At 42.2% G+C, this 17,232-nt stretch overlaps 1 protein-coding gene across 1 annotated transcript in view; it reads right to left on the reverse strand.

The window, feature by feature from the left end:
• The window catches only part of Ryr3 (ryanodine receptor 3), a 532,014-nt gene that overhangs the window by 74,077 nt on the left and 440,705 nt on the right, over nucleotides 1–17,232 (reverse strand). The window contains 3 exon segments of the mRNA XM_051144331.1: nucleotides 2,341–2,661; nucleotides 6,563–6,693; nucleotides 16,648–16,729. Of these exon segments, the coding sequence (XP_051000288.1) occupies nucleotides 2,341–2,661; nucleotides 6,563–6,693; nucleotides 16,648–16,729 (534 nt within the window).

Below are 17,232 nucleotides of genomic sequence, written 5' to 3' on the forward strand. Positions count from 1 at the left end.
TGGAATTTATGTCCCTGAAGGAAGCCTTTTGTTTATAGGAATTAAGACCGTGCTGACCTGGGAGCATGCACTGGGTATGTGCTTGCTATTGAGGTGACAGATATGTCAGTTACCCTGATCTGTCATTAGACATAGAATAGATGCACTGAAAGTCACACTGTAGCCCACAAATGCATACAATTATTATGTGTTAAAAATAAAGTATACGTATGCCTATGTGTGTATGCATACACGTGCTTTCCAATTATATCATTAAGAAAAACTGCCAGAAGCATAATAGTCCAGTCAAGCTCTGAGCACTCAGCACTGGTGTCTTCTCTGAGCTTTGAGGGAGGGAACTAAACATGGGTTGGGAAAGCCTGGGGCCATTAGTAGTAGAGAAGCTGAACAAGAAATTAGCAGGCTGCCATGTTGGCCTTTTGTAAAAAGAAAGATGGAAACCCACATGTCCTATCCTAGTTCTCATATCCCATTGAGTAAATACTGTGATTATACTATTATAAATTAGGTCAGCTGAGCTGAATACTCGGAGTCTAAGAATCAGAATAATTGCCAGAAAAAGTGAAATGAAATGAATACATCCTGAACCATTGACAATGGACATTCGAATAGCCATTTCAGCATTTCTTTAGCTTAGGGAAATTCAGTTAAGAACAACTTGTTTTCTCTTCTAAAGGCGAAGGTAGCTTTTTTGTTGTTGTTGTTGTTGTTGTTGTTGTTTTTTACAGGGTTTCTCTGTGTCATCTCTCTGGCTATCCTGGAACTCTCTTTATAAACCAGGCTGGCCTCAAACTCATAGAAATCTGCCTACCTCTGCCTCCCAAGTGCTGGGATTAAAGGCATGCACCACCACACTCGGCTCGAAGGTAGCATTTTGATGGTACACTGCTGTACCTAATTAAGCTTAAATAAGGTACTTAAATCCTACTTGCATGAGTCACCAGCACTTAAGTGGCCTCACTGAATGAGATCTGAATTTGCCATAGGAAGGACAGCTGAAGTTGTTTCCATCAGTGTTCCTCAAAGCAGTGACAGTATCTCTCAAACCCCGGTGGGGGAAGGGAGCAGATTCTCAGATCCTCAGCCTTCCCTTAACTCAGATTTATAAATTAGAACCCATCCAATTCCCTTACAATTAACAATCTTTTTAGGGTAACTGGTAATAAGGGATTGTCTACCCTGTTTATTTTATGTTTGCAGGGTCTGTGTTATCCATCAGTGAAATTAGTTACAATTCTAATTTCAGTCCATTTCTGAGACAGAAAGGAGGGAGGAATATTTCCCATTTGTATTCATTTGCCGGGAAGGGTCACTAGTCTGGGTTGTGCTCCCTGTAGCCCAGCTTTGGCATTTCATGGTTCAGGAGGTTGGATAGGGGAAGCTGTGACAAGTGGACCCCACGATCAACTGAACTTCCATCAAATACAATGATTCTTCCCAGCATTAATCTTCTCCCCAGACTCTTGCTTGACACACAGGATGCTAAATATTCATGGTTTCTTAACTGTGGGGAGTACATTCATTTTCCAAAAACTTTTCCACTTTTCTTTGCTTCAAAAACAGAAAATTGGCTAATAGCATTCATTAAGAGCCTGCTGCATGCCAGGAGTTAAAAAGGGATACAAAGAGAAAGGGAAGAAAAAAAAATCACCAAAACAAAGTGCCGCCATTGTTAGCTACAGTCACGTCAGTCTTAGAAAGCACAAAGTGAGATGCAAACGCTGAATGACACTGAGGAAATTAGCACAGCCTGTTGAGAGTGAGTTCCACATAAGTGTCAAGTGCAAAGGGCTATTTACCAATAAATTATAGATAATTAGCTACAGAAGAGCCAATAGGTTTCTTAAGCACCCAAAACAAATAAGGCAATGATCATCACAGTCGGGACCAGCTGATCTAAAGGCTTCTTGGAGATTGGAGGGGCTTGAGGGGCCTGTATGAGGCAGGGAGTAGGGTAGGAGTAAGGAAGGGCTTGAGGAAAGCATGAGGAAAGTATACTGTGTTGTTTTTGTCTAGATAGGGTCTCACTTGTCCCAGACTAGCTTTGAATTCCTAGCTGGCCAAGGATGGCCTTGAACTTCTAATCTTGCCTTTACCTCCCAAGGGCTCACATTTACAGGGGTATGCTGACACACCTGGTTTATGCAGTACTGGGGATTGAACCCAGGGCTTCATGCATGCTAGGCAAGTACTCTACAAATTATGCTACATCCAAGGCCCCTGTTTGCTGTTAAGCAAATGGGGATTAGAAAATTTAAAAACAGAACAGAACTAACAAAAGGTTTAAAAAGAGAATCTGGCTGCCTTAACTGTACGGCCAAAGACTAAGGACATTGGTACCTGCAATGCGCTTCATCCAGGAGGCCTCATCAATGCCCAGGTTGTTGTTGATGATTTTCAAGATGTTGCCCAGGATAAGGCTGAGGTGTTCAGAGGTGACCTTGGTGCAGGACGGCCCTGTGCTGGGGGGCAGGTTCTCAGGTCCCCGCTCCCACCAGTACGACAGGTAGTTACAGAGCATGGGCAAGATCACTTCAATGACATGGGGCATCTCAGTATACCGGGCACCTGACTCGGCCAAGCCATTGATTTCTTTCATCAGGCCTTCCAGCTGGGGGATGTCAGGGCACATCTCTTCCACCTTATCTGGCATGCCCAGAACTGACCGAGAGAGTAGAGGAAGAAGAAAGGCACAGTGATTCAAAGGCACAGTGACAGAGCATCCCATTATTTTGGTCTTTAGATGTAAATTTCCACCACAGAGCCTTAAAGGAAAGAGCTAAGAGTCCTCTCATGACTTGAGTTGTGTGTGTGTGCAGACTGTAGTTTCCAGCGCTATTTCCCTAAATGTCACACCGAAGTTAAAAACATATAGTTAAAGCAGCACAATGGAGACAGTGACTACTTTGTGACAAACAGAATCTTGGCTATGACTATTGGGACCTCCATGTGTCCGTTCCCAAACAAGTGAAATAACTCCTCAGTGTTCAGGTGCCAAATTATGGTTCAATCCCTCAGAGCATTTTTTGTATGCCCATAAAAGGGGAAGGAAAACATTTCATCAAACACTCCTGCAGCTGGACAAGCGGCTCTAATACATAGCATCGAGTTGGAAATACACTGGGGGAAAAATGCTCGCAGATTGATTTTCCGCCTTTACAACAGAAATGATCAATAACCCGGGTGACTTAATTGATTTCCTGCCAGTCACTCTGCTTTTTAAGAAAGCATACTTACAGGGACTAGTGAGGTTTTCTCCATTTTGCATGACAGAGGTCACTTCAGTGGATAGGGACAACAAGAACAAAACGAAACTAGAGTTCAGTATTGCATCAAGAGGATTAGAAGGTTTTTTTTTTTTTTTTTAAAGTAGAAACAGAAGAAATAATTATCTGTACTGTTCCCTTTAAGTTTAGGAATACCTTTCCCTGAAAGATAGGTGTCAGATCCTAAGTGTCTTGATGTTCCTGACAAAGCCATAATAAGAGCCCAGACAGCTAGAGATAGAATAGAGGACCCAGGAATAATCTCATGCAGTTAAAGCCACCTACTTTTTACAATACCGTGAAATCACACACACTGGAGAAAAGACAGCTCTTTAGCATTGGTTCTGAGAAAATCAGTCCTCCACATGTAACTAAATTAGCATCTGTGCTGGTTTCAATGAAAAAATATCCCCTATAGGCTCATGCATGTGGATACCTGTTCCTTCATTGGTGCTCCTGTTTGGGAGGTAACAGAGCCTTGATGGAGAAAATATGGCAGTGGGGCAGGACTTGGGGTAGCCTCCTTCCACTTCCAACTTGCTCTCTCTGCCTCACATATGCAAATAAAGCTTGATCAGCAGCTTCCTGCTTCTGCTGCCATGCCTTTCCCGCTGTTACTAGCCCTAGCCCTCTGCAGCCATACACTTAAATAAACCCTTCGTCTCTATATTGCTTTTGGTCATGAAAAGTAAACAATACAATCTCTCTAATCCCCATAGAAAAGTCAATTTACAATGGATTAGAGACTACAGTGTCACCTATGGTCTATTGGCAATGCTGGCTTGTTGGCAAAGGGTGCCTGTTTTGTACTTTACAGAAGAAAACATGGACAGCAACTTGGGACTCTGGGAGATCCTCACAAACAAGGTAATTTTAGACATACACCTTCAGAGTAAGTAGTTCAATGCTGAGAAGTCAAACTTTCCACCAGGAACCCCACATCCAGGGCAATGCCAACCACCAAGAGGCAGTGGGCACACTTATTTGCTGTTATGATCATAAAAGAAAAAACTTAGAGGTATCTGTGTGTGTTTAAAAGTCACATAGATAATTATCACTATAGCTACTTCGTTCTTCCATCTAAGAACAAGAAGTTGCTTGAGGTTGGTGCATCATAGTCATGACAATGACCTTTAGAAGTTATTTATACGTACAATAATTGGTCCTTGAATGGAACCAACATTTATGATTCAGAAGGTGTTTTGGGCTCTAAATGCCACACGATAAACTTATAGAGTGAACTCTGATGAGTTAGCTACCCGAAGTCAGCTGCAAATGAGCCCTGTTAGCAGCCGACACAAGAGTGTTGGGGAAAGTCATTAGTACATACTGCCCTTGTAGCTCTAGATAACGGCCGTCATGGTGGGGTCCTCTCACAGGCAGCAGCTGTATCCCCGGGAAACACATCAGAGATGCAGGTCCTCAGGCCTTACTCCAGGTCTACTGAGTCACAAAAGCCAGTGGCAGTGGTGGGGTTTAGCAATCTTTAACACCTCCTCCCAGAGACTCTGGTGACCCAGTGAGTAAGGTTCTAACTTCCTCCATCATGTTCTCCCTGCTTTTTACCCAAAAAGCACTGCTCCTCTGCAAGACAGGCTGATGGCTTACACTGGAATAGGACCTCTTCTCTCACTGGTTGATTATATCAACAGAGTGTGGAAGATAAACAAGGTGCTTAGTGACAGGATGTTTTTGTCAACCCAACACCCTGATTGATAGCCTACTTCCAAGTGCCTAAGGGTTTAGGCCACTTTGAGTAAGTGTCACAAAACAGTATTAAACTTTTTCTTAGGTATATTGTAGCTTTGGATAAGAAAAACACTGCAGGTTCTTAGAGTATTAAAGCTTTTAATATAATTGACTCTACTGGCACAGCACCAAGCATCAATTAAGAGAGATGTCCAATTGACGGAAGGCTTGATACTATAAATCAGTCCACACGTTTTAAAAACACGCCATCATTTGTCATCTTAAACATCCCTTGTTCTCCCTTTCTCTTTAGGCCACCCAGTTTTTAATGAATGAAGTCTACTGCCTTACGGTCCATTAAGCGATCAGTCATTCCCCAGGAAATTCTGTGTATCCGAAAATATGTATTGATGCACATGTGACTTTTAAAAGACCCACAGACACTCCAATCACCCACTCTTTCCTTATTTAAACCAATTTTGAAAGACAGAGACTTGGGTGTTAAATCTCACAGTGTGTTACCGGTGGAGAAATGTATCCCGTCCAATGGTAACCGCTAATCTGCCTAAAAGGCAATGATGTCCCAGAGTGACAATCTGGGCTCAGCTGATGTTGGACATGCTTACATGCAGCATTCCTCAGAAGCCTGTGTGATGGGTTTCTGTCTGCCAGAGAGCACCACTTGCCCTGTATCCATCCCCTTGCCTCTGGTGAATCAGGCTCTGGTTGATTATTGGTGAATACCTGTGGTGCAGATCAAAGTCCTCGCTAACCTTCAGTCTCCACTGTTACTCCATTTCAGTAGAATTTTACTAGTGGTCTCACCTAAACTATCCTGGGGACTCTTTGGCAGGGCAGGGTGTGTTTAGTATGTGAAATAAGAAGCAAGAGGGATTGAAGATGCATTCTGGATAAGAAGGACAGTGGTGACCAGGAATGCTTAGGACCTCATGGCAGTTTCAGAAAGACACCTGAAACGAATGGAATTGCTATAGTGTGTGGTAGAGTATATGCATAATTTAAGGAAACCTTGTCTCTAGAAGGGAGGGATTATAGTTTAAAATGATTCACTGGCATATTTTTCTTTCTCTTAACACCAGCTAGGCCTATAATTTGGCAGTTTACAATCTCCAACAAGACACAGACATATCTGGTTTCTAACGCTGACCCACTGGGTTAATTTCAGGTTGTGATGGTTAGCCTTGTCAACCCGGTGGGGTTTAGGTTCACAGGTAGGTAAGCCTATAAGGGCATTACCTGAGAGGTTTTGCTGAGGAGGGAAGACCACCCTGAATACACCATTCTTTGGGCTGGAGTCTCAGAGCTAATAAAGAAGGGAAAGTGAGAGAGAGTCGACATTCATCTCTCCCTCTTTCTCACTGTGAACACAATGTGACTGGATGCCCCAGATCTTGTCCCTCCATGACTTCTCTACCATGAGGGCCTGTACTCCTTAAACCACAAGCCAAAATAATTCTTTTCCCCTGTGACAAGAAAAGTAGCTAGTAACACACCATGTAAAATGACGCATGCCAGGGCTGCTGGTCTATCCCTGCCCCCTTCCTGGCTACTCACTGGGCTGATAATCTATGTGAGAAGATACTTACTAGACCGCTCTCTAGGCGTCTTGGTGTTGAAGACTGAGAGGGGATTGTAGCGGTTAAGGCCAGGTTCCAGGAATGCTACTGGGATAGCTGCCGCCAGGGAAGCCAGACATTCTCCAAGCGCCGGACGTTGCCTGGAAACAAAGAGGTCCATTTAGGAGTGGTGCCATCCATATGCTGACATCACATCCTGGCTAGGTCCCCTTCTGGGGATGTCTCACACTCCTTTCCTATGTTTAATCCACTGGACAGCCTGAGGCATGGTAAGACTGGATGCATTTTCTCTCCTCAACTTGATGCAGATACTAATGGCTTAGCTTGGGCTCACAGCTTCAAGCCTAGTTGTAGGTAAGATGATATAAAGATATACTGTGGGGCTATTATAAGACCATCCTGGAAAGACAGCCAGCTAGAGAATGTTCACCTAGTACTGCCCTAGTACTGCGAATCTGCAGAACAAATGGAGAGATGGCTCAGTGGTTAAGAGCACTGCCTGCTCCTCTAGAGGACCTGGGTTTGATTCCCAGCACTCACTTGGCAGCTCACAGCTGTCTGTAACTCCTGTTCCAGGGGATCCATCACTGAAGGCATGCACAGGGTGTGCATATGTGCGCATGCAGGCAAAATACCCATACACATAAAATAAAAATAAATAAATCTTAAAAAAAGAAAAAGGAAAAGCTTTGGAACAGGCATTAGTTGTAGGATTCTCTCCAGTTCCCAGCCAGGACTTGTATCCCAGACTGTTTGTATTAGTTACCCCTTACTGTGACTAGACCAACTGCTTCAACAGCATCAAGAACCTGGAATGTCAAAAGCACGGCTTCTCTGAATATAGATAACAAGGACTTATAAAGGCAGTAGCATTGTTTCCCATTGAAGAGTAAGCCACATTTGCCCAAAATATAACCTTTGTCTGTTAGATGGTGAAAGTCCTTTCTTGCTGTTACAGACCAAAGATTGAACATGTATTCTATACAGAACCCTGAAGCAATGCCACTTAGAAAGTCAGATCCTTACAAACTAATCATTAGGATTAGCTTTCATCTGCAGCTGTGTTGGGGAAAGAAATGCATTTGGGTTGAATTTTGAAAATGTGATCTTAACTGCATTTTGAATAAAATTACTGGAGCTGGCCATTGGAATAGATTTGGAGTCTTTAAGGCAGCCTGAGGGAGTCTAGAATGGCTTGGCTTGAGACACAAGACTAATGTGCTGACTAGAGAGGGAAGGAAGGGTGAGGGTACTGAGTTGGCAGGAAGCGTTGGATGCGCTGGAAAAGCCCACTCAGGTTTCACTCAATTACCAAAGCAATTTTTTTTTTGACATGAAAGAATTTTATTGAGGACAGAACTGAGGACAAGGGGTTAAAAGGCAAGGATGTTTCCCCAGAGGGCAGAATCAAAATCAGTCAAAGAAGTCCCCTACTTTCAGGCTAATGTTGAGGGCAAGTGTGTGCCATGTGCCCAGTGGGACTTCATATTTGCTGTGTGTCTTTCTGTGTTCCTTCTAGAATAGGAAGTATATTTACTGTATGCGAGAACAGTCTTTGTTCTGTGTTATAGGCATTTTCTGGTCATGTATCCTTTTGGATGTAGGTCATGTGACTACCCATTGTGGATACAGTGATGTTTGCCAACACCCATGACCTCAGAGTTGAGCTGGGTATCTGAGCAGATAGCACATAAAGCTGTTTGTGGCTATATCACTCCAGTCTTCCAGGCCAGCGTGTTCAAATCCCTCCCTGCTCTGTCTTCTCAGTCTTCTCTGTGATGGACTATTCCCAGGCTTCCTTCTTTATGGGAAGCCATGCCAAATTCTGCCATGTCAGAAATCCTGTGTTTAGGCTGCATGCTGTGACCTTCGAGTTGCTGACCTTTGCCTCATGAGGTCTTGTGTTCTAGGCTATCCTTGGACTATTTACCTTTGAAAGAAGTAGGAGAGTCCCAACTTGGAACCACCTAGAAGATCGAGGAAGTTATTTACAAGGAACTACTCAGAGAACTAGGAAGTTCTACAGGGAGCGATTCAGGCTATTGTATTCTTGCCTGGGGGCTAGGGTGAGTGAGTTTAGAATAGATCCTATTGACCTTGCTCTATATATGTTCCTATTTGTTGGCATTAAATTGAATCTTGATCAGAAATTTCCTGACTTGATTCATTATTTCTCGCGTCTCTGTATCCTACTTTCAATCCCCACTCCCTCTTTCAGGTGAACCCTGATTCAATTTTTCCAGTGGGCCGGGACCCGACACTTCTTGCAAGGACAGTCTGAGATAATCTCTCAGCCTCAAAATTCTTAACATGTATATGTTATGTATGTTGTCTGTGACAAGCCCTCCTACTTAATATAAGTCTATAGAGGTTAAATGGTTGCTAGTCACACGTTGTTACAACTGTGAGAACCATTTTGGGGAGGTGAGCTGCCCTCTGACTGCTGCCTTTTTCCTCCTCCCAGCATGAGATTCCAGGGGAAATTCCCATTTCTTTACCAAAGCAATTTAAAAAGTGATATTTTAAACTATGTTAAAGGATACTAATAGATGTAATTTTTATCTTTTATCTTCTTAGGCTTGGATGTTAAGAAATGGACCTCTTATTTGATATGAAATATGCGAGCGGATAACTTTCGAATCATCCCAGAGGGACAGATACCCCCTAGATGATGGCATAGCTTTGTCTTCCAGGGAAACATCTGGCTGTTAGAATCCTTCTGAGTCCTTCCCCTGATCCAAGTAGGCGTCACAGTAAGAGCAGTACCCTTGGGCCAAGCTAAGACCCTGTGCCGGTGTATCATGATGCCTGCATCTCCTCAGAAGATGTGTCAGTCGGAGGAGGAGGAGGGAGAGGTGTGTAAACTGTGGAGACCAAGGCCCACTTCTGAGCAGCCTCCAACCAAGCCTGTTTCCCTCAACTGTCCTTCCTATCACCCCTTCCTCCTCATTTGCCTGTTTGGCCAAGTTCAAGATGGTAGGTAGGCCTGAGGAAAAGAGCATCACTTTAAGTTCAGATCTGAAATGCCCAATACCCTCAGTGATCAGAGGACAGGGAGGCATACTGGGATGAGGGCCATTTCACAGTGTTTATGTAAGAGCAAAGTAGTCAGTAAGAAGTTATGGGATGTCACTTCCTTTCTGCTTTTGAAGAAGAGAAGGAGAAAGTGAGATGAAGAAAGGGGTGTCATGGGGGAAGCACGGATGGAAGGGAATCTGGGAGGTGCTCAAGCATGGAACGACCAGGTAGGATCCCAGGTCTGATGGCAAATTTCAGTTGGCCCTAGGAAGTGGTGCTACACTGATGGCTTCCCCACTTGCTCCACGTCCCACTGAAATTGAAGCTATGAGCTCACCAAAGTGGGTATTTAGAAAATGACCATAAAGTCAAGCCTGGGGGGAGGAGAGTTGAGAAATCCCAGTCGTGCAGGGTGGCAGGGACAGGGACATGGTCTTGTCCTCTCTGATATTAATTACTGAAAAATCTGAGTCACACCAGCTTTTCAGCAGGACATTCTCTAGTCAGGAGGACATGTGGATGCTAATTAGCTGCTCAGCCAAGAGAGATAAAAAAACAGCTCTTCTGGCCCAGCTGCTAACACAGTAAAACCCAGAAGTCTGACAGAGAATACTCTGGCTGTGAAATGCCAGAGAGAATGACTTGGAGGCTCCAGGTCCATGGAGTGATGGAGCCAGGCACAGGCTTCTCCAGACATTAGTGCCCTCAGGGGGCAATGTAGGTGTGGACAAAGCTTCGAGGCAGGGGCTGCATAGTTAGCTCCATAGCAACCAACAACAAAAGAAAGGACTTTCAGCTTATCATTGGATATGGAAACTATTTTTTTTTCTGTCTCTTTAATCTTTACTACCAAGTAGAGTATTTTTCATATAATATGCCAGTCAAGGGTGACTGATTGGAGAGGTTTCAATATGTATTTCAGTATTTATTACTTTCTAATTTTCCAACTATGAGGCTTTCTTTGTCACTATCTTAATTTTATTTACAGAATGCCAGTGACAGTGAGTTTCTCACATGCCTATTGTCAGGGACACAGGCAAAGACAAAGAAATTAGAGCATATTAATAGTACTGTGGTGGTTTGAATAAAAAATGGCCCACATTGGGAGGTATAAGTCTTGTTGGAGTAGGTGTGGCCTTGTTGGAGGCCTTGTGTCACTGGACGGAACCTCTGGGGTTTCAGAAGCCCAAGCCTTCCTGCTGCCAGCCAATTCACATGTAGAATTCTCAGCTACCTCTCCAGCACTATGCCTGCCTGTGTGCTGCCATAATTCCCACCATGATGACAATGAACTAAACCTCTGGACTTTAGCTAGCTCTAACTAAATGCTTTACTTTGTAAGAGTTGCTGTGGCCATTTTGTCTTTTCACAGCAATAAAAACCCTAAGACAAATACATGCTTCATGACTTTAAAGTTCTGTTCTGTATACTCCCAATGCTACTATGGAAAGGAAACAGCATTAGCAGATTAGAAAACACAACTGGGGCAGAGAAAAAATGGGGGTGGGGGTAGGAGACAATCCTAAATAGCAATATTAATAAACTTAGTGGTTTAGATTTGTGTGATGTCCAATCAGAAATGATTGGTCAGTGGAAGCCAAGAGGATGGGAAGAACAAGCATTTAACATGTAAAGGGAAAAATAGTGTTCATTAAAAATAAAACTGAGATTATAGATTAACAAGATGAAGTTCCAAAGTTGGTTTTCTGGAAAATCTTTCCTGAAACCTCTTTAAATCTATTTTTAAAATTTCCTTATTATAGAATCAAGATTCTTGCATGATCAAATAAACAAAGCCTTTACTCTTTGAAATTTAGCATCAGAAAACGTCACCGATTTATGGAATTCTCAATATTACTTTAACTAAAAACTATTCCAAAAGAAACATCTTCACTCTGCTTTGTTGGCTTCTTTTCACAGTCAATCCCATCACTAAGGTGACTGAATCTTTTCTAACTGCAAGTCACATGTCAGGTGGAGCTGGGCCAAGTACTCAGTGATACCTCTGCAATGCAACACATGTTCTCTCTTTTTTTTCCTAACTTTTTTTTTAAAATTAATTTATTCTTGTTACATCTCAATGGTTATCCCATCTCTTGTATCCTCCCATTCTTCCCTCCCTCCCATTTTCCCCTTATTCCCCTCCCCTATGACTGTGCCTGAGGGGGACCTTCCTCCCCTGTATATGCTCATAGGGTATCAAGTCTCTTCTTGGTAGCCTGCTATCCTTCCTCTGAGTGCCACCAGGCCTCCCCCTCCAGGGAACATGGTCAAATATGGGGCACCAGAGTACAACACATGTTCTTTTGTCAAGAAAAATTTAGTTAAAAGTTGTAGGGTCCAAAGGAAATGCCACTTCCCAAATCCTGGTGGTTAGATAAAAGCCAACATTTCTCAGGAATGTATAAAGCTGGTTTCACTCTGCCCAAATGAGCCATTTCCCTTCCCACTGGCAGAAGAGACAGATGATGTTCTGTGGTCTCTAGACTCACTCAGTATCACAAGGACCTGGTACACACATGTTTCAAAGTCCATGCTGTCATCCTAGCCCTTCTTAGCTCTTCTCACATCCTCTCCTATCCTAGACTTCTCATGGCTTCCCTGTTCCCAGCTACATATTCTCCTTATAACACCGCCATTTTGGCTGTGTTCTCTCTTTTGTCCACACTCTTTGTCTTCCTGTCTTGTTCTCCCTCTTTCTATATTTCTCTCATTATCTCCATGATTTGCTCCTGCTTTACTCATGGCCAGGTTCAGTTTGTTGGCCATGTTCAGTCTCCTACTTTCTCTATCTGCTGTGGACTCTTCCAGATGTCTCTGACTACTCTGTCTGTTTCTCTCATACCCACAATGGAAACTTTCCCCTTAACCATACTATGGACCTGTCATGTTACCAAATTATACAAATGTTGTAGAGAAATGCTGTTTTTATTATATGTTTTTCCCTAAAACTCAAAATTTAGGAAAGAAATTAAAAAGAAATCTGGATCTACGCTGAAACTATAATACATATTATAACCCCGAACCACAGCGTAACAACCAAACCAAGTGAGGGTGCAGAAATTAAAACTCTCTAGAAGGCCTTAAAGATGACCTATCAGTTAAGAGCACTGACTGCTCCTTGAGAGGACCTGGATTTGATTGTCATCACCCATATGGCAGCTGATAACCATGTGTAACCTCAGTTCTAGGGCATGTGACATCCTCTGACCTCCTGGGGAAGCAGGCACACACATGTTGCACAGACATACACTCAGACAACCACTCATATCCATCAAACAAATAGACTGATTAAAAACCCAACAATAATAGCAATGACAACTGCAACAACAACAAAAAAATCCATACTTCCTAGAATTAGAAGTGTGTGAAGAAGTCTTTGGAGCAACAGTGTGTGAAGGCCATAGAAGGCCTGGTGGACAATGTGTACATGGGGTGTTTCCATCATGCAGAATAAGAGATGAGGCTGAGAATGATAAGTGCCTGGCATTCCTGTCATCTATGGTACCAACCCGGAGAAACTCCTGGAGATGCAGTGGCATGAAAGGATGAGAAACAACTTGTTTTATAGCTGCAGACCTAAGTTCTCCAGAGGATGAGAAATCCCTGACTACACTGTGAAGAGTTTCACCCACTTCTCATCTGGGCTAGCCATTTACTCTTGCTAGGGGTGGAAGCCAGTGCTTTGGGAAGGGTTTCTTACTACAATAGAAAGCCAACACAAAACACAGAAAAGGAAAAAAAAAATTCCCATAAAGCAAAATTTCCAGAAGTGAAGAGGGTTAAATAGAGCAGCCAGTCCTGGGGCAGTCACACCATGGGGCAGTGAATGAGCTTTAACTCTAAGGAAGGCCATGAACAGCCAGCTCCCTGCTCTCTCTGTAAAGTCATGTGTGAGTGGACTCATCTTCTCTATGCATTTGAGAGAAAATGATGATGACAAAGCCCAGCAAGGATATTATACCCAGAGACTCCAGAATACCTCCAGACTCTAACAGAAGGGACGATCGCACGATGAGTCCAGACTGTCAAAAGATAAATCTAAGTACAAGAAAATTAAGAACAGAAATCCTTGTTCAAAAGTGTGGATGATGTGATAAATAACATGGGCACAAACTAAAGTGGGGAATGTTAGGGTTAGAACAAAGTGTAAATACTGCAATGAATTTTTATAGCAAAATAGAAAATGAGACAGGAAGTTGGTTGGAATTTCAGTGTATACAATCATGCTCATTTTTTAAAGTGGAAACTTAATATATGTAGTATACTAAATTATATATTTTGGAAGAATGAATTTTAAATTAAAGAAATCAAATCTTTGTTTTTCTCCAATATGACAAAGCTGCAAAGCTCTATTACGATCTCACATGCCTGAAAATGTATATGCAGAGAAATTATCAAGACTGCTACGTACTCAACTGAAGCTAGTGGCTTCTCTGAGAAGGGGCCCCAGACAGGATATTGAACAGGGTAAAGAAAATGGCAGCTTATTTAACTTTATACACCTGTGTACCATTAGGTTTTGTTTTGTGAATTAACATGCCTTTCACAATCAAAACGTAAAGAAAATAGACAGATGAAAATCATTAACTGTGCCAGCAGTTCTAGGATTCTAAGTCACTAGGTGTTTCAGTTGTTGAATCTCTTTCATTTAATCCTGGGTTGCTAGTCTTACACAGACACAGAATTAAAAAAAAAACAAAAACAAAAAAAACCAAAAAAAACCCACAAACATTAACATTCCCAGTTCTGTAGCTGAGCGACAATGGCAATGGATGTGAACCAAGTACAAAAGCCCTAGATGAACAAGTATTTCTGGTCTGACATTTCAGAATTGACCTTTTGTTTACTTTTTTCAAAAGGAGAATACACAAACTGTACAAAAATTATATAAGGTTCCTTGGTGTGCATGTGCATGCTCTCTCTGTCTCTCTCTCTGTCTTTCTCTGTCTCTCTCTCTCTCTGTCTCTCCCTCTCTGTCTCTTTCTCTCTCTCTTGCACCTTCTGTCTTTTTGAGATATTACCTCTAGGTGAAATTCTGTGTTAACTGGGAAAATCTTTTTATTGATTCTATTTGTTTGGTTTAAAATAGATGTTTAAAATTTTTATCTCTAGGCTGGAGAGATGGCTCAGTGGTTAAGAACACTGGTTGTTCTTCTAGAGGTCCTGGGTTTGATTCCAACCACCCACTTGATGGGGCTCACAAACATCCAGTTCCAGGGATCCAATAAGCCAGTCAGTGGTGGTGCACACCTTTACTCCCATCACTCGGAGGCAGGCAGATCTCTTGAGTTCTAGGTCAGCCTGGTCTACAAAGTGAATTCCAGGACAACCAGGACTACACAGAAATCCTGTCTTGACACTCCCCGCCCCTGCAAATTAACTGTTGATGACAGTATTTGGTCATGTTTTATGTAAAATAGTAAGGAAAGCTCGGCAAATGTAAAGGCATAATTATAAAGCAAATTTAATCATTAGATCTTCAGCTAGTTTCTTGAGGCCTGTAAGCCATCTGAAAGCCGAGACTGTGATGGAATAAACTAGTTTTCAATTCATCCCTAAACCAGATTTTAATCCACTAAATTCAGTTCCTAAATTTTCACCTTGCTTTAGTGACACAATTTTAATATATGCATGTTTCATTATGAAATGGGGGCCAGATTTTAGGGTGTTTGATACAAGCTTCATGTGTAGGTGTAGGATAAGCAGATCCCAAGAGTGTTAAGATTAAATCACTTAAAAACAGATCAAATTCTTTCACGCTGGCTCATTTGAAAGAGAATAAAAGAACCAGTCCTTCAAGGATAAGGCTAAGCCTAGAGTTCTTATCCTTCTGAATTTTACCCTTGGATTTAAATAGAACAACACAACACATGGTATCTGACACTGAAAAGCTAGGGGTCATTAAGGCTTCCACTGCCACAGGCCAGTTATAGAGGCAAAGCTGGAACCTTAAGCCTCTACAAACAAGCTTGTTCAGATTCAAGATTATCTAGCTGTTCCGGCACTGAACTGTGCATTGTTAGAAACTGTGGCTAATCTGACAGCTGAGGATGGCAAAGGTCCAAGGGTGTGTCACTCAGAGACTCATTAAACACTAAAGCAACTGCCTTAGGTCCCCCAAGTGGCTCCGCTGGCTTTAACCACAGCATCTCTGGAAGCCATTCAGAAGCCCTGGGAAGGAAGTAGACACGCCTTCAACTTTTTTTTTTCTTCTACTAGCACATTATTTTGCAGGGTTTTATAGCTCATGCTGCCATATATATTCAGTAGCTTTCTCCACATCTTCCATCTGAATAACCTCATCACGATTCTTTACATTGCCGCAGTTTTCCCTAACAGCTATAAAGCTACGACTTCTGACCAGTGAATATTTGGGTTTTGCTGGACTGAAAAACAGATGTTAAGTGGGCATAAAATTTTTTAACATAATATTTTATTAATCCTTAAGGATTTTATATGTGCATTCCACATATTCTTTCTTCCCTTTAAGCTCTTCCACATATTCCTCCTTGCTCTCTTTCAAATTCATGGCCTCTTTTTAAAAAAAATTAATTGTTATTTTACACATACACACATATGCATGCACACACGCACACACACACACTCACACATACATGCACACACACATACATGCACACACACATACATGCACACACACACACACACACACACACACACACACACACACACACACGAAAACACACATATTCCCAAGCATAACTACAACTTGTCGGTGCTCAGTCTGCATAATGTTACTTGTATGTAAGTATTCAGGGCTGACCCTTTGGTGTTGGATAACCAGTCAGTGTGGGCGTGCTCTCTTCCCAGGGATGCTCTCAGCATCCTTAGTTACCCATAGTTCTTTGGGTAGGGCTGAAGATTCCTGGGCTATCTCAGGCCCTTGTTAGCATGTTTACTGTTGTCCGTGGTCAGCTCATGTTTAGGCAGAAGGTGTTGGCCTTCTCACTTCCACAACATTTTTCTCACCCAAAGTGTTTTAACTTAAAAAAAACAAAAAAAAAACAAAAAAAACAAAAAAACAAAACCAAAACAAATACGCAAAAAGTAGTTACCTTTCAACATAGATATTTTTCCCAGTCCCAAGGGAATAGAGGCTGCACAGAATGTGGTAGCATGAAATCTGCACGTCACTCACTGAAATAGAGAAGAAATGCCATAACCACATATCAATCTCAGCTTCATCTCCAACATATGGAAAAGTCCATGAAGAAAAAAAATTAAGGTAGGCATCAGTCAAAAGCAGTGGACCCCTCCCTATTTTCCCCTCCTCCCTGTCTCTGTATACACGTAAAATCCTCTTCAAACCTGATACTATTTTACTAGTTGCTGGGACACACTGATAGGAAAATGTGTTCCATCTAAGTTGCCAGGTCATTGGCAGAGCTGCTGCTGAAGGCCACAAAGCTTCTTGGAGAAAGGAAACATTTGGCCAATGGAGCTTCCATAACAGATCATTTACCCAATAATGGAAGATATTACATTCAAATTTTACCAAGGATAATATTGTCTTCCTTTGGATCAAAGCATGACTAAAACTTGAAACTTCTATGTCACCTTTGACCATTTTTAAGAGGGTCTATATAATTGCCATGCTTTATTCAGAAAGGGAGGAAGGAAGGAAGAGAACAAGAAGAGAG

This window comes from Acomys russatus, chromosome 4 (assembly GCF_903995435.1).
Source record: "Acomys russatus chromosome 4, mAcoRus1.1, whole genome shotgun sequence".
NCBI classification, from domain to species: Eukaryota; Metazoa; Chordata; class Mammalia; order Rodentia; family Muridae; genus Acomys; species Acomys russatus.